This window comes from Molothrus ater, chromosome 1 (genome assembly GCF_012460135.2).
Source record: "Molothrus ater isolate BHLD 08-10-18 breed brown headed cowbird chromosome 1, BPBGC_Mater_1.1, whole genome shotgun sequence".
Classification (NCBI taxonomy): Eukaryota; Metazoa; Chordata; class Aves; order Passeriformes; family Icteridae; genus Molothrus; species Molothrus ater.
The window spans coordinates 135,814,854-135,838,113 of record NC_050478.2 but is presented as its reverse complement, the minus strand read 5'-3'; the positions used below and the strand labels follow the sequence as shown (position 1 = coordinate 135,838,113).

Genomic DNA, 23,260 nt, shown 5'->3' with positions numbered 1-23,260 from the left:
ACCCTAAAAGATTACTTTCCAATTCTGAAGCAATGAATAAATAGACTCAATTCAGGCAGTAAAGACAGTCCAGGAGATTCTGTCTCTGTACTGCCCAGAAAGGTTATAAAAGCTACTAGAGCAGCAAACAGCGGAAAACATGACTAACATTAATCTGTGCTCATGAAGGGCAGCATTTAACATTCTTTATTTTTAATAATGGTTGGTTGATTTTTCTGTCAAAGAGTGAGAAAAAAACCTGAATAATACCACAAATCAAGAAGTGAACAGTGAAGTACAGATAGATAACTCTCAGTCCTAAATACTTACTGTAAGGTTGGCAACAATCATTTTAGGATCATCTGCAAACAAAGGTAAAAAAAATAATAGAAAATATTAAAAATTTCCGAAAGAAAACACAAGGTTTACGTAAGCATACTTCCTAATATTTCCCTGACCTTTACTAAAAGTGCTTTCTATTTATCATAGAATCACAGAATGATTTGGGTTGAAAAAGACCTTTAAGATCAAGTCCATCACTGCCAAGTCTATCACTAAACCATGTTGACAAGTGCTCCATCTTTTAAACACCTCCAGGGATGGTGACTCCACCACTTCCCTGGGTGGCCTATTCCAGTGCTTGACCATCTTTTTCATAAAGAAACTTTTCCTAATACCCAATCTGAACTTCTCCTGGTGCAAGGACTTTTCCTCTTGTCCTGTCTTTTGTTACCTGGGGGAAGAGACCGACCCCCATCTGGCTACAGCCTCCTTTCAGGGAGCTGTAGAGAGTGACAGGGTCTTCCCTGAGCCTCCTTTTCTTGAGGAGACAAACACCCCCAGCTCCCTCACCTGTTCCTCTCAGACTTGTGCTCCAGACCCTTCCCCAGCTCTGTTGCCCTTCTCTGGACAAACCCCACCCCCTCAATGTCCTTTTTTGAGTGAGGGGCCCAACATGAACCCAAGATTTGAGGTGCGGCCTCACCAGTGACAAATACAGACAATTACAGGACCAGGACAGTCACTGTCCTGGTCCTGCTGGCCACACTGTTTCTGATCCAGGCCAGGATGCCATTGGCCTTCTTGGCCACCTGGGCACACACTGGCTCATGTTCAGTCACTGCTGACCAGCACCCCCAGGTCCTTTCCCAAGGGCAGCTCTCCAGCCACTGTTCCCCAGCCTGCAGAGCTGCATGGGGTTGTTGTGACCCAAGTGCAGGACCCAGCACTTGGCCTTGTTGAACCTCACACCACTGGCCTTGGCCGCTGATCCAGCCTGTCCAGATCCCTCTGCAGAGCTCTCCTACCCTCCAGTAGATCAACACTCATGCCCAGCTTGGTGTTGTCTGCTAACTGATTCAGGGTGTCCTTGATCCTCTCATTCAGAACAATAAAGTTACTAAACACAACTGGGCCTGATACAGAGCCCAGGAACACTGGGCTCAGCCATCTAGAGAGTTTTTACCCACTGAAGGGTGCACCAGTCCAAGCCACAGTTTCTCCAAGAGAATGATGTAGGAGACAATATCAAAGACTCTACAAAACTCTAGATAAACATTATCCACAGAAGCAGGTCACCTTGCCATAGGGGACCATGTTGGTCAAGCAGGACCTGACTTTCCTAAACCCATGCTGGATGGGCCTGATTCCCTGGCTGTCCTGCATGTGATGTGTGATGGCTTGCTGACATGTACTTGCTTAGGTAGTGTTCTCACTGTTTTATAATCTGGGCCTTAGATAATACTCATTTTGTTTTCTGCAAACACATACTTTCAAAACTTTTGTCTGTTTTAATTTACTTTAGAATAAAACATTATCCCCAAACACAATGACTTTCCTTCAAAAAATTTTGAAAGCATACTTGAATGCAACAGTGCAGTCTGTTAGAAGGAGTAAGATAAATATATAGCATTTTTTGATCACTTTTAACATTTGACCAGTTTCACAGGCTACTGCTGAGAAAGTGAAAAGAAACAGTAAAATATTCTGGATTTGATTTTGAGCTATTAAAGGGACATGCAAGAGGTAGAAAGCCCAAACCCAGTAACAGTCCATACTAACTGTGCTCTTCTGGGGGTTGGGGGAAACATTTTCCAGTTATGAGAGGAAAAATAGGCTAAAACAACATTTTGGGAAGTGAAAATCTCTTGTTCAAATACTATCATTTTGGTTGCTTAAGGCATGATCTTGCTGAGCTTGAAATGGGCTCTATTGCATCTCAAAACACAAACTGCATGTTTTTGCATTGCAAAGGTGTGTTTGCAGTATTGAGACAGTATTATGGAACAATAAAGAATAAAGAATTTGGTAATTTGCCATTTAAGGAGGTAAACCCCAGTTCTAAAGGTAGGAAACATGCTTCTTTGTTCTACATTCAAACATTCAAACTGCTGATTTATAAGCAATTGCAAATATTCAAACTAGGAAGCTACACACAGAGGCCAAAAGAGGAAAATGTTATTGTGGGAAAACCAGTGGTATGACTCAGAGGTCACACAGACAAGCTGATCTTTTTGAAACATATTGCCATTCATTCTCTAAGGAAAACTTATTTTTCTCAGCAATTTGGAAAGACAAGGATTGAAAGATCTTTAAAAAAAAAAAGACTTCTCAGAACTGAAATTTGTTCTCAGTAGACTGTGTAGTGTAGGAATTCAGTCTCATGCTAGTCTACAAAATTTGAATAACATGTGCACTATTTTCAACAAATCTTTACACACTCATCATATATTCCTTGAGCATAAATACCCAAATACTGATTTGTATATGCATTTATTTTGCTATAAACTTATTTTTACCTGGCAAAAAATTTATAGTAAAAAAAGGAAAAAACAGTATTATGGATGTTTTACCACATTCTTAAGATTTTTGCTATTATTCTGGAAGTATTTAATCTTCAAAGATGGATCTTTCTATGAAATTTGTCCTCACCCAGAGCATATTTGAAGTGTTGTGAGGGAAAATTTGGCTATCCCAGATGTCAGATCTTCCCCTCTATCAAAAGTTGTCACTCTTGGAAACATATGGTGCAAAAACCACAGGTACTTATGGGTTATTTATGAGTTACACAGTTTGCATGGTAGCTAGGTAGCATGGTAAACTGCTGGCAAAGCCAGGTTTGCCCTTGTACGCTGAACCAGAGTAGTCAGGGTGCTGGCACAAAGCCCTGTCCCTCCTTGCCTGGAGGCAAAAGGAGGGCAGCTGGTCTGAAATGCTTGAAATTACAGAGTTAGTTTCACCAGAGAACTCCTGCCTGAGCCCTGAGCCTATTGTCAAAGATAAGTTAATCTCAAACACTAAGTCAGGGTAAACTTCTAAAAGCATGGTTCAAAATAACAACAAGTTTTACTGACAACATTGGCCCTGGATGCATGTGCTAATCTTCCTTATATCCTTCAACATCTCCAGTCTGTTGCTGTTTAGAAACCCACATGATCCTCATCTATGCCAAAAGTATGATAAAACTACTGAATTCAAAATTAACAAGTCATTTATTTCCTATTAACTCATAAAATGTACCAGATGCTTTTCTTTTTTTACATCCAAGCTGTGCAGTGCTGAGATCACCCAAATACAGCTTTAGTTGGAGGAAAACAGGAGGAGAAAAGTGCATGAATAAACTCACAATGACACGTAAGCTGGCATGTGAAACTGGCTTGGAGCTCCCATTCCTCCATGATATAAAAGAGTGGTGTTTAACCCAAAACTTTCAAGCACTCCCCAGAACAGTTCTACCACTGTGGGGTCTGTGAAGTACAAAATGGAAAGGGAGCGAGCAGCTGTCTTCAGTGGGATTCCCTCTGAACTTCCTGCCAACATCCCTGCAAATTTATACTCTGTGGACAGCATCATTTCAAGGAAGGAATAGAGTCTAGTTCTCAGGATGTAAAAGGGACAATTAAACTAACTTACACTTTAGGTTATTGCTAGACCTAGGGCGAATTCGCCCTAAAGATCCAGGCAGCAAAATTATATCATCCACATTAGTCAGATAGTTGCTTAAAAATTCAGTTCTTTCACAAGTTGTGTCTTCCATCCCTGCAGAAAGGAAATGCAAAATTAATCCACCCTGAAAATAAACACATTTTCCAGAACAGCAAAAAGAGGAGACCCCAAACACCCTATGTATTATTTCCTTCTGGACGACTAAACTTGTTCTTTACAGCCATCTAATTGCAACATAATACACTGGTGGGACTCCAACTAGAAGTGCCTATGCAAGAGAAATACCAGCCTAGGCATTGTAGGAGCAGTTACCACATACAACATGTGTGCACTGACTCAACTCCAAACTAAACTCATGGAAAAATCAAAGTCTGTTTCTAGTTTAATGTTCTGCTTTGGGGATTATTTCTTTTTAAACAAATTATTTTAAGAGGAATAGCATACAAAAGGTATTGTCTGTTGGTGGTCTGTTCTAAGGCAGCCGCAGATAAACAATTTTCTCTTGCAGATATTTGTGGTGGGGAGGAATGTACTGCCAGCCACAGGAGGTTCTCAGCACAGAACTGCCACCCCTGGAAATCCTTCCTGACCCTTATCCTCCTCTACCCACATCCAGAAACGAGGCATATGCCATTTTATTGTTGATGTAGCAGTTCATGTGAGACTGTCAGGAATAAAGACCTAAAAAGAAGAGACCTTTGGTGGCATCACTAAAAAAGTTATGCAAACCCAGGTTTTCCTTTAATAAAACTTTCTTTATCTTTGCTAATATTTACTATTTCATATATTGCAAAGTCTATTCTAATGTTTGAAGGAATAAGACCAACCAAATAGCATCTGTGCTTTTACGTGATGACATCTGACCATGAAATATCTTTTTACCTTCTTCCTCCATTATTTTGATTACTTTTCAATCTAAGTGGGGCACAGTCTTATATTCTACAGATATAAGAAAGATATTCCAATCTTTCTTCTAATAGGATAATTTGACCTACTAATTGCCATGGAAGTACCCCAATCTAAAGTCCTATTCTTATAATGTACAGGAGAACAAGGCTACTAAATTTTTTATTCCATAAAAACTGACAAGAAGATTACTCTAGGCAAATTATAACCCTCCAATACATGCATGAGGAGCTACACTTGGATGTGATATCAGAAACACCAAGATTTGAAAAGCTCTGAGTAAAGAAGTAAATACCCAGATCACTGTTATGAAAGACAAGTGTCTCTCAATGACAATTAACAGGTGAGCTGAGTGGCCCATCCACACCAACTGGCTTTTTTGGGTAGAGTTAACCTACCAGAAAACAATATCAGTGCAAAAATATCTTAAATGGAACTTTGATTTAGGTTACCTATTATATTTACAGCTACATTGCTTAAGCATTTATCTTCTCATAAATATTATGGTTTAAAATTTACCATGATCACCAACAAATATGACATTGACACATCGATGTAGTTTCAACTGTTTCAGTCCATCCATTAGTTGTCCTACTGTCTTGTCAATGTCTCTCAGGGGATTCACCATCATCTGTATAAATATTCAGATGGAAAAAAAATTAATTCTGTCATTGTAATGTTTCTACTTCTACAAATGGGGCTCCTTTGGCAAAACTCTGATGGGAAAATCATCCAGGTCAAGAGGCAAAGCCTTGGCTGAGCTGTTACTCCTACTATTATTTTACCATTTCCTTTTGTATATCCACACTATGATTTCATTGTGAGAAAGCCTTGCTGAGATGCTGACAAGACAGCAAAGGGTCTTTATGGCTGATCCTAGGCCTCCCATGAACATGTGTACAGTTGGTAAAACAATGTGCAGATAGCAGAAAAACACATGTGACTTTGGGGTTCAGTTTGTTTCTTGTAGATAGAAAGCAGTGCTTTTAAAAGAAAACAGTATTTCATGTGAATAGTTTAGTCAAAAAATAAGCATGAAATGAAGCTTTAGACTTGGGATTCACATGCCAAGGCACTTAATGAAGTTCACTTCAAAGGACATCTGACACCAGGATGACAAGATGCATGTCACTTGAGTAGCACATGGGGCTCAGAGTGAGTGTTCTTCATCTTCAAAGCCAAGAGTTTCCAACAGCTCAAATGACAGTCCTGGCAAAATTGTCAGCAGGCCCCAGAGGACAGAAACTGAACTGTGATTTCTTCATTAACAGTTTCTTTTTTATATTAAAAAAAAAAAGAAAGAAACAAAACAAACAAAAAAACCAACCCAAAGCCCCCCAAAAAACTGAAAAAAGCAAGACACAGGACTATGTTTTCAGCCTTAAGAAAATGAAAAATTTTTTACCACATGACACAGAGAGAGGAAAAGTAAGATTTTAGGCAGAAGACTCATTTTGTTTTGATTTTGAGAATAAAACATTTGTTGTCACTATATGGCAACTTCTTCCTCACTTGTCTGTTTGATTTGGCTGGTTCAAGTATCCACAATAAAAAATCCTTCCAATGACAAAGAGAATGATAAATTCTGGATGAGAAAAAAAAAATAGATTTCAGCAGAATTTTCTAAAATAAACACCATGTTAGTGTGACCCAGAAAGAGATGGTTCAGAATTCTCCCTCTGCCTGAATCATTAAGGGAGAGATGCTAAATGAGTCTGCTAGGTTACGAGACAGGAAACATCAACTCCCATGTGGCACTATAAATACAGAGAAGAGACTTACAGGAGAAGGAATCACAGTGGGGAGCAGGAGGAACAATTTCTGCAACATATGGAAGTGGTTCAGACAAGGGGTGAAATTTTGAAATATTTTAATTCAGGAAAGCCTAAGTAGTCATTAAAGTTAAAACTTTGAAACCTTCAAGTTCAGAAAAAAAGAAAATTTTCTGTTTCAGCATTCTTTCACTCTCCAATACAAGGAGTTTCTTCTACAAATGGAAATTCCATTTTTGTGAAAGTCTATTTATATTGTGTCAATCATATAAGGAAATACAACTTTTACTCAGAATCCAAAATGTACTCAAGAAAGCTGGAAATCCAGATAGATTTCCCAGTAATGTTTTCTTTTGTCAGCGAGCTTGAGTCTTCTTTTCAAAATTAATAATGATGATAAACAGCAACAATAATTCAAAGATTTCAAGTGATAATTCTGTTTAGCTACCCTCTTCAGCAATCTGAACTCCTCTTACAGCTCCTCCCAGATGTAGATTTCAAAGATTTACTGGCTAACAAAGCTGTTGCATAAATCTTTCTTCACCTATTATCAAGACTGTGGAAGACTGTACAGAACCATTTTATCTTTAAAGATACATGGATTTCTAGGATGGTGCTACAGCAAAGAGTTTTGTAGCATTGTGAAAGTGCTGGGTGTGGTACCTGAAACATAAAAAATCCAGCTGGATTCTCTCACAAGTTTTCCCATAGAGAAAGTCTGATCAGAAGGAAAAAAGAAAGAAAGAAAGAATCTTACTTTTATTTTTTTAAAATAATTGATAGGATCCATTCTGTATGGCATTTCATTGCTGTCAAACAGCACCAAAAGATTAACTTGCAGATATGATGGCCACTACTACATAATAGTAGGGAGTTTTTTTCTGAAATAATGGTGTCAAATTTTCACAGCTGACTTTTAAGAAAAAGTTCTTAAGAAAAAGGGGTAAGTTTGGATGACCTTTTCATTCAGAGAAAGAAAGGCAAAAAAAGAGCAACACATGTTCACGTCACTAGGAATATTATTTCTACTCTATTTCATGTCAGAAGGGTATCACTTGGAATGGCAAATTAGTGAGTAATAGCAACATCATCCATAGTAGTTATTAGTTCTCCTCTCAAACAAACCTTAAAATTTTAAAAGTTCTCTGGAAAATTCCTGGGGTTCTATGTGATTTTTTTTTTTGCATGTCCCTGTCTGCCATGTTTTTACACTTAAATAATGTGTCTCAAAATAACTCTTTAAAGTTGAATTGTGCAACAAGTCGAAAAGCATTCCCACAAAAAATCTCTTGAGAAGAATGTTTATAGCCTCTTGTAGGATACTGTGGAGTGTAAAGGCTTTTGTTTCTAGCTTAAAGGAGAAATATGTAGATTGTTAGTGCCAGGTGGATAAAGACAGTACACTAAGGAATACTCTTTTCATCCACTTGCACTTTTTCCTAATAAAGCAATTTCTATTTGATGTTTTCCTTGTGAAAACAGACTTACACACCACCTCTTGCAAATACACCATTCAGAAATCCTGCAAGAAAAATTCCTTACCCTCCGAAGTCACAAAATGACTTTAAAATGTGTATTTTTAAAACAAATGTTCTTTTCCTTTCAGCTTTTATTAGTCATATTTTCAGGATATTTCCACAACCATGATGTTGTGGAAACATAACTAGACACAAAACCTCAAATAATCACCACGCTCCCATGAGCTGGGAGTTAGGGAGGCTACAACATATTGCAGAACTCGTAATAGTTCAGAAAGTTTAGCAGCAGTACTAGTGTCTTCCCAGATTTTTCTGACATTGCCTCCAGCTGATGGCTGGGTTTTAAAAAATAGAGATTATAAAGATAACTTTCCCTAATGCAAACAGTCTGAAACAAGAAAAACTCAGCTCCCAGAAGGCTTGGTCTGGTTTGGCTGCTCTCCTTTGGGTCCTTCAGTGAAATTATAAAAGTTTTGGCTGCAAAATCCCAACCTGAAGCATGGAGAAAACTCCCAAATTGAAAAAAATAAAGACAGCTTAGTGCCTAAAAAGAGGCACTTCCATCATAAATTTTTGGAACTTACTTTCTTCCGACGAGTTTCCGTAGAATATTGATCCACTCTATGTACTTTTCTTCTTTTCTTTGGAGCTGCAACTGGTCTTTCCTGTCTCCTCTTAGGAGGAAGCTTTCTCTTAGGTCTCTTAGGCGGAGTAAGAGGGGAGCCATAACTACTCTCCTGTACTGGCAGGGAGAGATGTCTGGACTCAGAAAAAAAGCCTGTCTCAACTCACATCAGATAGTAAAGCTACCTGTGCCAGATAATCCTGAAGCATAAATGCTATGGCCTTATCAAATGTTTAGGCTTTTGGACAATTTATGATCTACCTCTTTTTAAGGAGGAATTCACCAAATTGTACTGAAAGCAGAACAGCGGTTACAAGAGCAGACAGCATAAAAGCAAATTAAATTGATGTTTCTAAAGATAGGTGGGGCTTCTGTGTTTGAAAAGACATAGGGGGTATTAGTTATCAAATATTAATCCATTACTGAGATTTAAGTTAATTTCAATTACAGCAAAATTCACTGCACAAAACTTAACGAGTGTCCAGGGTTGAGTACTGATGGAAATACAACATTTCACTTGAACAACAGTTCAAGTGTGAGTATTAGAGGCTGTCCAGTCTCAATGACTTCTGCAAGGTTTCCCACACCAATATTTTGGCTGAATTAGTGAAATCAAGTACTCTTCATCCATAGCACTAGCAGGTACCACTACTGTGTGCCACACCCTGCACCTGACTGAAATCACCAGAACCCCATTTGCCACTATTTGGGGTCTGCAGATCAGAGCTATGCAGGTGAGACTCAATTAACATGGAGCTTCAAATTAGCTGGGTGGGGCAGATTACTTGCAGTGTATGAGAAATCTGTGCTGCTACCTCCCTTATTACCAGCTTTATGTGCATTTTGAGAATTTAATTTCCTAGCTGTTTCAGAGTGGCATCTGATTGGGTAATGGTTTCCTAAATGCACAGTTACCTAGGACAGACTTATGGGAGGAAAAATAAAAAACATAGAAGGAAAAAACTAAGACCTAGCTAGAATAAACTACTCTCCCATTAATCAACTTGCTTGTAATCTAAACTGTCCCACTCTTGCTGACACAACTCGCAGGCTCTTGGCACTGCTCGAGATGGTGTGAGAAGAGCTGACAGGTGACACCTACAAGGAGATAAACCACAATCTGCAATGGAGCATGCTGAGTGGGCTGGGGAGAGTTGGAGATTTATGATGCTATTTAAGTTCTATGTACTTAGGCAGCTTCTCCCAGTTGTTGGGTTACAGAGCTCCATAAACAGGGAAGGGGAAGAAGGGGATGTTACCATCTGCCATGCTGTTTCAGTGCTTCCAACGCAAGCAGCTGGAAAGGAGATTCTAGTCCAGTCTCATTCGTCTTTCTCCAGAAAGGCATTTTAATAAAGCAGCACCAGAGTTTTCTGTTTCTAAAACACTTCAAGCTTTGTGCAGTCCTGATGAGAGGAGCGGCAGGGAAAGAAAGGACTCTCATTTCACTGTCTCTGAATTGGCTCAGAGAGAGCTCCACAATGCCAGAAACACGCGAGCGCGGGAGACCGCGGTCTCAACACTGAGGTGACTGTCTCAAGACAGCATGTTAGAGGAGCAGCAGAAATGGCTTAGCACTGCCAGATTTTGATGTATTTCAGAGCTCTTATGGTAGTATATTTCCAGAATATTTTGTGTAAAAAAAAAAATTAGCTAGGAAAAAAATAAAAAAAGCCAAGTTCTTATTAACCAGCCAATTCTTAGTCTTGCTTGAGAAGAGTCAGAACAGAGTTATGGAGGAGGGAACTGAATCCCTCCCCGCTTACAGAAGGAAACTGTAACATCACAAGGGTAACCAGCCAGCCAAAGCTTTGCTTCTTGACCTGGATGGACCAACCTACCAGAGTTCAACTGCAGAAGCACAGAGGGAAAGAAAAAAAAAAGGCAGAAGTAAATCAAAAGCAAGCATATTATTTTATAACTCCCACAACTGCTCCTGAAAATGTAATAGAACCCACGGAAATACCCCCTAAATTATTTTTAAAGAAAAAAACCCGTAAAATGCTCCCACCCCAAAGCAAAAAAACCAAACCAAAACAAAAAAAAAACCCCACCAAACCCCACAACCCAGACAACCAACCCATTTACGCTGAAATTCATGTTAGTGGATATGCAAAGTTACACTTGTGGAGACTGGTTATAATATCAATTCCATTTATATAAAAAACACTGGCTATTCACCAATAAATTTTAAGTGTATCTAAGTCCCTTTGCTTCTTGCTTTAAGACACTCTGCACATAGGCTGCTGTGCATGTGCTGGGAAGATCTAAGAGCCATCTGGATGCCATTAAACCTCTAAGATTTAAATTTATTTAAAATAAATTTGAAACATTATTTGGTATAATAAGCTCAAATAAAAATTCCCTTCATTCTAATAAAGATTTGGTGGTTTTCAAGGTAAATAACTAAATAACTATTCCTCAAACTACTAATTGCAGTAAGAAAAATCAGCATGAAATATTCAAAAGAAGAATTAAGAAGCCCATTGTAAATATAACACAGAGTTGTTACAAGCTTGTTTTCAAACTTTATTGTTTGGTTGATCTGCCTTTGCATGAAGAAAAAAAATGGTCAGTAATGCTCCAAATGTCTAACTGCTGCCAGTCATGTACAAGAAAAAAACGATTTCACAGGGAAGTCATGCTCTTGGTATCAAGGAATTAGCTAGAGGGGATCCTTTTGAGGACTTTCTTCCAGATGATGTAAATTTCATAGCTTCTAAATACTGAAACCAGTGTTAAGAGAAACAATATAAAATGCTTCCTCTAGCTCTTCTATCCCAAAACCAGGCCCCTAGCAAAGCTCAGCATCTGTGTACTTACACAGCTGTATTCATTTACTCAAGTTTCCATTCACAAAGTTTGGTCCACTGTTTGAACTGCAAACCCATACATGCTCTTCTGCTAACTCATCTGTTCTGAATTTGCTAAAAATCAATTTCATGGTCTTCTTGTGTTTAATACAAATGACATGAAACTATCTATTTGCAAAACTTTCATAAGCTATTAATTCACACTTATTAAGAGCTGAAGCTTTGCCTTGCAATTAGAGATCAACCTTCAGATAACGATCCACGAGAGCCCCCCTACAGGAAGAGCCTTTGGCGGCTTTTTGCTTTTATAATGACTTTTCTATGATGAACACTTTGCTACACTTCACTTTTTAGACTCTTATAATTAACCTGAAACTAGATTGCCACATTGGACGCTAAGCAGATTTGTTAAACACCACCAACTGTAAGAACATTTACAATGCCATCATCTTAATATTCCCCTTTTAAGTCCATGGAAAAAGCTCCATCACTCTGTTCGAAGTGGCTGTATCCAGATAAATAAAATTAGTTTTCAATCATAAGGCACATATAGTAATTGCAACATTTCACTAAGAGGAACTATAAAGCATTATTAAGAACTACATCATTAAATCAGAGAGTTCTCATTACCAGTACCTTGCCTGACTGAATCAAACACAACTCCTGAGCCAAAGGACAACATGGACACATATCCATGTCTGTCAATTTAGAAAGTGTTGGTAGATCTTAACCCCTGCTTATCCAGAAAAAGGACTGCTTCTGTCTATCCAACATGGTGCTCCAGTGCTGATTTGGAATAATTCCTCACACCCACTGCTTTAGGACCATGGCTCAAACTGCTCCAACAGGGCTGCTACTCACAGCAACTTCATAACCTCTGCAAACTGTTTAAACAGCCCAAATAACTCAACTATACTACAAAATATTAATGCTGCTTCTCTTTGCTCTCTTCTACTGTCAAGAACAGCCAGCAGATGTTGCCAAACAAATAAGAAACTACTGCTGGGTACCTGGCTGCTCAAGGAGATTGGCATTGCCTTCCAGAGGGTAGGCATCTGATACACTCCTCACTTTTTGAAGATGGCACACATTTGTTTACCCTTTGAAAATCTTATATATAAACTCCTGCAGTCTTGTGTTGGGTATCTGCAGGCATGCATTTGCACTGAAACCAGGGGACTTTTGCAAGATGTCAGACATCATTGGAAGTGCCAGATCCCAGCCACTCAAAGCAGGATATTTGGGTAGAGCATTTACTTTCCCTCCCTACATATCCCAGACAAGTACATTATCTCTAAGTCCTTGTCACCTGAACAGTGTTGTCAGGGGAAACAATGCCCATCAGTCCCAGCCAGCTACACAAAGTCAAAGAAGAGGTTAAACTACTGCAGAATGTTGCACGTAATTTTTCATTAAAATGCCTTATGGTGGTTTAAAAGTTTTTCCAAACTCAACAGTATGGTCCTGAGGGAACATTATTGGAAAAGCTTTCTGAACCCCTGTGGGGCCTATATGAAACTGGAACTAGCAGCTTTTTATATTTCCTGACAGACTGGAATTATTACTTTGGCTAGTGCTGGCTGTCAGCTTTAAAGAAAGCTTTTTTCTTCTCTACATTTTATCTCAATATTTTCTGTATTATATTTTAATTACTTTTCAGAAGGATAAACTGTTAGAGGAAAGTTAAATTATGTTGTTGCACACAAATATACTCCTGTCTTCACCAAATAAATCTTTCCATTTGCAATATTATATCACATCAAGAAATATCCTCCTGAAAGGCAGAGGCAGTTCTTCTCCCAGAAGTGAATTTAAATGATAAATCCTTTAGAAGACAACTTTGTTTTCTCTGGCAGAGGGGAAGCATACTGCAGAAACAGGTGAAAACAAACTCACTAAAAATGTTACTCCTGAGCAGCATCAATATTTTGGGGAGGGGAAAAAAAAGTATTAGAGACACCTTCTTTTTCTGTAGAAAAAAAAATCTGTGCTAACCTCTGAGTTGAAAGGACCATATCTGTGGCCAGCAGCATCTGGTTGCTCAGAGTAGAAGGCATAAACATAAGGCCTGAAAGAAAGAAAGGTCTTGTTCAGGTTAGCTTTCCTTTGACAACACCACAAAAACACAGGCTAGCCAGGTCAAGTCAAACCGAGTCAGCTTTCCAATGAGATTTAGCTCTATGGAAAAGGAACTGTTTCTCAGTCACAGAATCCTACAATTATTTAGCAGTTTTCTGTTTCCATGGCATGATTAGTTGTTTTGCAAGAACACATGCAAGGAGGCACATGGGGTACCATCTGAGGACACATGCTCATTCTAAATCTTGGAGGAGAAATCCCAACAGCAGCTTGCCTAAGCCTTGCAGCAGCATGTGGGAACTTGTGCAGTAAAACCCACTCATAATTAAAATCTTAACATTTTCCTAGAGCTTGGTGTCCAGTTCTACAACTGCCATTGCCTGTAAGGTTTTAAAACCATATTAGGCTCAGTAGGATAAGAACAATGCAAGTTAATCCATGTAATTGCATGCTTCTTGATAAGAAATAAATTCATATCATACATTTATTTGGAAGAATCAAACTGCTGATGGTTAAAAGCTGATATGAAAAAACCCCAAAAAACCCAAACCAACAAACAAAAAACCCCCAAATCCCAAAGAACTCACACTAAGCACAAAAGCCAAACAAATCCTTAAATCAGTGATGGCTTGTAACAGACAAACATAAATTTCAGAATTAAATTTTTGCTTGCTCTTCCAGTTACTTATAAAGAGAAGGCAAACTAGCAGTTATCCAACAGCAGATAACAAGTGACTTACCTTTCATTGTCTGGAAGGGTTAACCACTGAAGTATTGTTAATATTCTGCGCTCATGGGGGATGACACTGGACCACAAAATACAAAGATATACCTTGTTATCATAGAATACAAAAAGCATCAACAAAATGCTTGCTATGAACTGAATTTAATATTAATATAATGTATCATAACGGCATAATTTGCTTCTTTGTTGCTTAATACTGATTCTTAATTTGCAAGCAGAATCACATCAGATCTCCTGAATGTTTGCATACTCCAAAAGAAAGATGAATAAAAGTCTTCAAATGTAGTCAGAACTCAAAGCAGTAAATCTACCTCTTCAAGCAGGAGTGAATAAAAGATCCACTCTGGTGGCTTTAACCCAGATGAACCTTTATGTATGCTGCCATTGGATAGCTGGCATGGGTAAAATCTACTATATTGCTCACATCAGTACAGGTTTAAAAAACCACCCTGCTCTGGTAGTACTCCTTTTTCCTGTTTACAGACACTGGAAAAATTTCATTGCCTTAACAGTAGCCACTGAGGGCTAGGCTGGTGTGAATCAGAACAGAGCCATCTGAATCACCAGGCCAGCAGCACGGGGACTTGGACCCTGACAGCTCCTCACTCTGCAGAACAGACCCATCTCACTTTACTGTTTGTACAGTGCTTGCCATTCTCACTTGGCTGCTGAGGCCAAGTTCATGCTATGAGAATGACTAACCCTAGAAACTGTTAAAGTTCCAAATATCTCATCTTAGGAAAGCTCTGCAGGTCAGTGACCACATAGTCATTTTAATAGAATGGCACAGTCAGTCCAGAATCCCTTAGCTCAGGAGCAGAATCCCAAGGCAGGAATCAGACACCACCATCAGTCACCATAATGAACTGAATTCAGCACTATTTGGAAACCTCTGGCAAGAGAAATAGAGATGGCAGCAGCCATTTGCAAATGCCTTCATTTTTAATGCCGTGTAGACAAACAGTAGTCCTCAGTCTCCAACTGCATGGAGAACTTCGGGTTGTAAAAAACCATAAAAATAAGAATTTATTCTAAAATTTGCAAATAAGGCAAAAATCTTAAACTGAATAATGATTTTGGATACTGTCCAACTTTTATGTTCTTATTACTTGTGCAGTATGAAAAAAAGAAAATCCATTAGTTCAATTAACTCATTTCTGACTAAAATGTTTTGAAAATTCTGTTTTCCTGAAAAAGTCTGCCTGAAAATTCTCCCAAAAATATTCTGTGCACCGAATGAAATAATACAGCTTTAAGACATATATATTTCAATCATACATAAATTGGCTGCCTCACTCCCTTCCTAGTACCATTCATACCTATCCTTAGCCACCTTTTTTACATTTTGTATCCCAAAGCATGCATTGGCCAGGGTGCTTATGTAGACTATTTAGCTATAGTTTAGTTTGTAGAGCACCAGAGTGGAACTCTGTCAGATTTCATCTTGCAAGCCTAAACCTATCATCAGCTTGTGGTGTATTTTATTATTCCCTCCACATGCTTTATGATATTTAGAAGAGTAAACCATACTATTTCTAAAGGAATCACAAAGGAAAAATAGTCAAATCCCCTTATTACTTCAGTCTTGTAGCTTACACATTGTCTTTGCTCCTGCAATCCTGCCAGAAGCTGTAATAGCTGATCTACATGAATTCCTCAAAAATTATCAAAATTCATTCATTTTTGGTTGTAAAGATATATTTTAGTGGGAATAAGGGAAAATAAGTTGACATCATTGAACAAGAGAACAAACAGCAGAGATCCTCAAGGCTGCCTCTTAGGAAAGGGAAATTGGGTATCTTGCTCAAAGGACCAGACTGTATTGTAAAATGTATGAATCCGACCTTTAAATAAATTAGACTGGTGATGTCAAAAACATAAGAGGACAACAAGAGTCTTCCACACTCAGAGGACTAAGAAACATTGCTAGCAATACTGAGGAAGCAAAAAACCACACTTTGAAATGAAAGACAGCAATTTTTCACATAGGCACACATCTTTTCTTTATGCAACTCTTAAAAGTCAGTGCATGAATCTAAAGCAGCAAACAGTAGCATCAGCTTTGGTTATCAGAAACATTGCCCAAATAGAGGGTTACAAATAAAGTCTCCAACCTACCGAATTATTAGAGAAAGGAAAACAACTTAATAAATACTTATATTGAATTAATTCTGAATTATTAGTTTAAACAGAAGGTACTTACATAGACCAGAAGAACGTGCCAGCTTTCACCCCTTGCTTGGCTGCAGTAATCCAAATCTAATGAGGAAAATATAAGAGGATTAGAATGTGTTCAGATCTCTAATGACTTTCTGAAATCAAAAGAAAATGTTTTCAGGACACATTCTTCTACCCTGAGCCTAGAAGTGAAAATTGCAGTTTTCAGCTCAGCCCTAATTTGAAAACAAGGAGTGACAAACCTATGCAAACTCTGCAGCAGTGGGTTAGCTGCTGTGCTGTGGACTTTCACCCCTAAATCTCTATGTTGCTCTAATTAAAAGCACTAAGTTTCATGGTCAGGAATTCCTCCAGTATTTAATTTTGTTTTCAAAACCCAGCACTACTCATCTGACCCTTTTAGCATTCAGGTTTTGGAGGATACTCAGTTAGAAAGGAACATACCTTAACACTAATCAGCGTCTGCATAAATGTCCCTCTTCTCAGTATCCTACAATCAGTAACCATCAGCAGAAGACGTGTTAGAAGAGAGCACACAAAAAAGGCCACAGAGAGTGACACAGAGGTGTTAAGACTGCAGGGAGGGACACCTTCCTACACAGATGTTGAAGAACTTCTTGAGCTCACCCGATGGGGTGATTGCTGGGAATGGCCAAAAAATCTCCATGAAATTTTCAAACCCTTTTTCCAATCCTTCAAGTCCCTTGCATTTTTCTAGCTATAAATCAGTTTGCAGTAGAAAGTTCTGCAATGTAGTCACACACTCCGTGAGTGCATTTTTAATTTTGCTTGGTTTAAAACCTGCTGGTTTTCAATGGGGTTAGGGTACCATTCTCATACTCCAAAACAGGTAATTAATCTTTTCTCTTCCACTTCTATACAACATTCATGATATTCCTCTCTATTCATTCCTTTTTAAACACAGGTTTGTTTGATCTTTCTCTAATGAAAGCTATACCACATACTCCTGGTTATCCTTACCACCCTCTTTCTCTCTTTTATCCTATGACTCTACACAAGGCAGGGGAATGAGAATGTTAGAAAATCAGAAAGATTCACAATCAAGGAAAGCAAGATATTTTTATAAATATCTTGGAAAGCAATATAAATATAAATATCAAGGAAAGCAAGATACGTTTATAGCTCTACAGAACTAAATTTCTCTTGCAAGGAACTATCCAAATTATCTCAAAACTCATTTCAAAAGTGGCAGTGTGTATAGAGCTAGATTATTTCCTCCCATTACTTATGCATACTGCAATGTATACACTTAATGAAGCTTTAAGACAAAATGTAGCTCACTTATGTAATAATTGCAGGTTTTTGTTTACTTTAAATCAACTCTTTAAAAATACAAAGTCCCTGTACCTTGCTCAAAGAGGCACTTATAAACTGTCATCTGGACATGCATCATTCAAATGTCATGCTTGAATTATTCACACATCAGTCTTAATTGAAATTGATTTGGCACAGTAATGAAAGATCATTTGCACAATGAGGCTATAGTTAAAAGCAATTAGATTTGGATATTGTAATGTTATTTATGGGAAAATTGGTCATATTTGCATTTCCATTGCCCTGGACACAACCTTTACCTCTCATCTTCTACTCCACCAAATCTGACTGGACTCAGTCCAATTAAATCAAGATTACATCTATAAAAGGTCATTTGTTTTCATTTTGTTCTAACTTTTTAGTAGTGCTAGAAACCTCTTTTCCAGTGAAAACTACATCCAGAGTAACACTATAGAAAGGATGTTTTACTAAATACGTGCAGCAAGATCAGAAGCAGAATGGCCACGGGTTTGGAGCCCACTCTTTGTTTTCAGGTGCTTCTCCTGAAGGATCTGACTTCAGGCTCGGTTCATATTTACAAACACTCAAAAGCTGCCACCAAACAGCAAGTCCCCAAAACATCTCCCCCAGCCTCTGCAGCCCCAGCCTTGCACCAGCAGCACATGTTGCATAGTGACAATGATCAGAAAATGATGTGGCTGCACAGTAACTGCCAAAAAAAAATGTTTTGAATTTATACTGGAATTTGGGGGTTATAGTTGAATATGGTTTTCAGTATCTCAGGATACTGAAGTTTGAATATCACAGGATACTAGCTCTGATGGGATGGGACAGAAGGATGTAAGTGAACAGGAAAGGAAGCGTGCCTACAACCCAGTGGCCATGTCACTCAGCCCACACACTGCAGTCAGAAGTATGATTGCAATGCAAGGATGCTTGTTTGTGCCACATAAATCAGCACATCAGGGTATATAACCAGCCTAGATACTGTCTAATTAAAGGCAGTTATTCATTACATATTCATTAGTGCCTCATGGTATTCACAGGTGAAAAAGGGCCCACACTTAAAGCAATTTCCTTTGCATTGCAGATTTATTCATAGAGAAAAGCCCAGTCCTGGCAGAGAAAGGTGGTCAAAGACACATTCAGCATGAAATGTGTGCCAGCTCCTACTGTTGTTATGCTCTGTCTTGCTCTACTTGGAGAACCATTTTCCCCACAACAGATTTTTCTTTGAAAATGTTTTTGTTCCTGCACATTCTAAATAATTTTGCAGATATCTTTGGGAAGGTACCAACAAGCTAAGCCCAGAGAATTCTGTGTTTGGATTTTACCATCTGCAAACTCTAGTTTGAATTCCTAGTACTTTGGTCCACACAGGCCCAAACTGTCCAGTCTGCCTGGCTGTCTAAATGAGACCAGCCAGTTTCAACCCTCAGCAGCTGAAGACATCCTGTGCTGCTCCTTACACAGCTGAATTCCCTTCTGACCCTGTGTGTTTTAGGCAGAGATTTTAAACACGTGCCAAAAGACACTCTCCCTCCAGTCAGGCAAGTAAAACACTTGTCATCCTGACAGATGAATAACTGGATCGTTGGTATCTCGCCAAGTAGCCAGCACATGTGTGAGAAAGGTTGCTGTATTTTTATTCTCATTGAGCATAGAGTGTTCTTCATGAACATCACCTGAAAACAGCATGCACTGGGGTAATGCACATAAATGGAGATCGCTCCCAGTTGTGCAGTCCTAAAAGAAATAGGTGCAGCCTAAAGGCATTCAGCCTAAAGGCTTCAGAGAGGGAAGAGCTGCACCTGCCAGTATTTCACCTCAGGAATGCAGCCATTTACATTGGCATTAGCAGTTTAGATGAGTACATGTGTCTGCTGCACTTGAAATAAGATGAATAGCTAAGACAAGGATCTGTTGAAGTCAAAGATCAGCAAATCAAAGGGCCCCTATCTGTCTACAACATCTGAGTGAGTCTCAACGGACACCATCCTGACTTTGGCAGGCAGATCCTGATTCAACTCAAACTTACATCAAATCACTACTGGACCTCTGCTCTCCTTTGTTTTTTAAGAGGAAGGGAAAAAAAAACCCCAAAAAACAAACCAGCCAGCCCTTGATTTATTTAAATCCAAATTAAGAAAATACAACACTAGCACCACCGTACCTAAAACTGCTACTCAGCACTATGTTTGTGGATGTCTTTCAGCATGCAGAGAAGCAGCAATATCGAGGTGGAAGAATTTCTATTTGCATTGATCAAGCTCTAAATAAAATACTCGTCATGTTTTGGAGTTGAGACACTGCTGATGCATCTAGCAGTAGCCGTTTCTACTAGAGATACCTTTGTTACCCGGACCCCTTAGTGGATAGGCAAAATTAGACAACGGACTGGAGCAACTGATGGGAGCACACAAGTTTATTTAGTACTTTGGTTACAGGATAATAACTTCAGTAGAATTGTTGGCAGCAAACTCTTACTGTAGTCTTACCACCAGTGAACACCTCTCACTGTCTAAGTTAAATTCATTGTCTTTCAAGGCAGTCTACAAGTTATGCAGGAGGGTGGGATAGAAAAAGGTTGCCAGATGCCCTCTCTACCTTGTCCATTCAAACCAGCTGAAATTAGGAAGTAAATAAGGGTTATTGTTCTGCAAGGTCAGTACCATTTGTGAGCTTATGCAATTCATTTGCCATACATAATTTTGTTGGGTTTAACTGTTAATATGTTAGAATTTTATAGTCAGCTGTTTAACCATGTCAAATGTCCTCTTCTGGCTTGCAGAGGGGACAAGCTTAATTGTATTGCAAACTTTATAAAGGACATACTTCTGAATTAATTTGCTTAAGCAGAGAGAAGGGGAATAAATATTTGAAAAATAATGAGATCAACCACTCTACCTTCCTACCATCAAACCAACAATATCCAGCTTTTCCAATATAGAAAGACCTATTAAAATATGCAATCACAAATTCAAACCTAGTACACTGGCATGTGTCCCAAAAAGTAGTATACGTGCTTTCCTAGATATATAAACATATCCTGTAAGTTGAATTACTTTTATTTTTATATCCTTTGTGTTGAATGACTACAATTCTTCTCCATTACTTATGGATGAAAGTAGACAAGGCTAAGCAATAAGTTAGATGTCATAAGGAACATGGAAGTCCCAGGTTCTCCCTTCTTCTTACTGCTAGACACACTTGCGCACAGGTGTGCAAGCACTTAATCCAGAGTTACTGAAGATAGCTGTGGAATTTTCTTTGAAAACCTGCACAGAAAGTAGGACACCTCCCTGGTTTTAATCTTCCATGAGTAAACAAGAGCCCACAACTTCACAAAGGCTGACACATATTTGATGTGTCAGATGAATCAAAGGCTGATGTAGCAATGAGTAATCCCTCCCAGATCTAGGCAGAGGTGGGAAGGAGGAAATCACAGCATTTCCTAGTACAGAAATGTGTACAAGACTGGTGCAAGCATGTAGAATTAATAACATTCCTGCACCATTTGCAATTTGTTCTGCCAACAAGGTAAAATATGGAGTAGCCCCTTCCACACTTCTTACGTGACAGAAATGTTCTCCCAGACTTGGCAACTAAGCATTGCCTTTTTGCCCAGACAGAAGATTTTTGGTACAAGAAGTCTATTAAATAGACAGAGTCCTGTTGCTTGTTCATGGCTCAAGCTGGATAAAAAGAAGTACTTATAAAACAGAATTACAGACATCTCTCCTTCTGCTTCCTCTACCAATCAACAAAGTGATTGCAAGACCTGTTCAGGATGGAAAGGCATATGACAGCATTCTGAAGCTCTGTCTGTAATTATTAGACAGACAAAACAACAAAATTCCAATAATGGTTTTATTCTAAATACTGATATATAAATTTGGATGAATCAGGAATATCAAGTTAAGATATAGCAGGGTGATGATAGCTAATGTCCACAGGCATACCTTGAAAACTACCAAGATAGTTTCACAACATGCTGTCTGATACCTAGGAATGTCATGGCCATGTTTAAGGATTAACATCTCAAGATAGGCCTTTTTTGAGGGTTGTAGTCTTTAAAAGGTTGATAGTGAATTTAAAGCTACATACAAGGCACCCTAAACATCCATCAATACTTTTATAATCATGATATTTCTGAAGTGAAGGACATCTTTTGGACCCAAACTCAAATGCAAGCCTGGTTACCTTGTGAAGGAGCCTCTCCGTCCCTGTTAACCAGCAGTTGTATACCTTGCCTCTTCTGACCTCAGAGAGGCTAATGGGTTATTTCTAAAGATCATGAAAGATCACTTTAAAAAACCCCAATATGTGTAGTGTAAGTTTAAACTCACTACATCAAACCAAGACATGGAAAACTAGTGCTTAACAGAAGCCAAAGACAGCTGGGGCCTAAATTTAGTGCCTAAAGTTACTTGGGATGAAAACAAGAATGTCAGTGTCATGAAAAATGAGCAGTAAACTTAGTTTCCCCCATGGGCCCTGATGCTCACCATTTCTGTGAGATGCTGTTGCAGTATGAGGAGTGGTTTTATGGCTGTTTCCTATGAAACACTTTTGTTTTGAAAACAAGGTTGTTTTAAGCTTATATAATAAATCAACATTGTATACTAAATCAGGAAGTCCCATAACCAGCTAGAGTACCCTGAAACACTTCCAAGCTACTTTCTCCCCCTTCTCCCTTTCCTAATGCTATTAATTTCTCATAATTCATGGAGTAAAAGCATCCAGATATTCATCTGCCAAATCCCACTGATGTCTGGGGAAATCTGGCTGTTTTTCAGCAAAAGACTGAGTATTAGAACAACTAAAGAAAGAAAGAAGGAAAGAAGGAAAGACCACCAAACCCCTCTATATTTTCATAGAGCCATACAGTAGGCCAGTTTCCAGGAGCAAGAAAATATTTCAGAAATTATCAACGTTAAATTACATTCTCTTCTAGGCATTTTAGCCATAATACAAAGCTAGGAATCGCAGACACTTTTTCTGCCTTTTTGCACAGAAAAATAGTAATTTCTTATCCTGTGCAAACCATATTCCACTCTGCAGGTTTTGAATACTTCAGTTTGAGACCCAGGACATAAAAAGAGCCAGCTGAATATGTGATATGACAGACAGGATTCCTTTGATACATAGACCAGGCATCCCTTTCTACCCCCTTAATTGAACTGTCTCATCTTTCAATGCCCAGCTATTTTGGGCAGTCTATGTCAATGTCATATTTAAAGAAAACTATAAAAAGGTATTAGAAGCTGACTGTATCTAACCAATATATAGACAGAGATAACTTCCTCTCTTATAAAAATCTGCAGTTCTCTTATCAAATGTGCAATTCTTGCACATGCAGAGAGAGTATAATTTATACCATATTTCTGCAAGAGATGTATCACCTCCTTATCCAGCTATTGTGGCCACTATATCAGATTTGC

At 38.6% G+C, this 23,260-nt stretch overlaps 1 protein-coding gene across 1 annotated transcript in view; it reads right to left on the bottom strand.

Moving 5' to 3' along the window:
- ENPP2 (ectonucleotide pyrophosphatase/phosphodiesterase 2) overlaps window positions 1–23,260 on the bottom strand; it is a 72,426-nt gene that overhangs the window by 17,594 nt on the left and 31,572 nt on the right. The window contains 6 exon segments of the mRNA XM_036406365.1: window positions 310–341; window positions 3,892–4,017; window positions 5,350–5,461; window positions 13,514–13,586; window positions 14,338–14,403; window positions 16,546–16,601. Coding sequence (XP_036262258.1) covers window positions 310–341; window positions 3,892–4,017; window positions 5,350–5,461; window positions 13,514–13,586; window positions 14,338–14,403; window positions 16,546–16,601 — 465 coding nt within the window.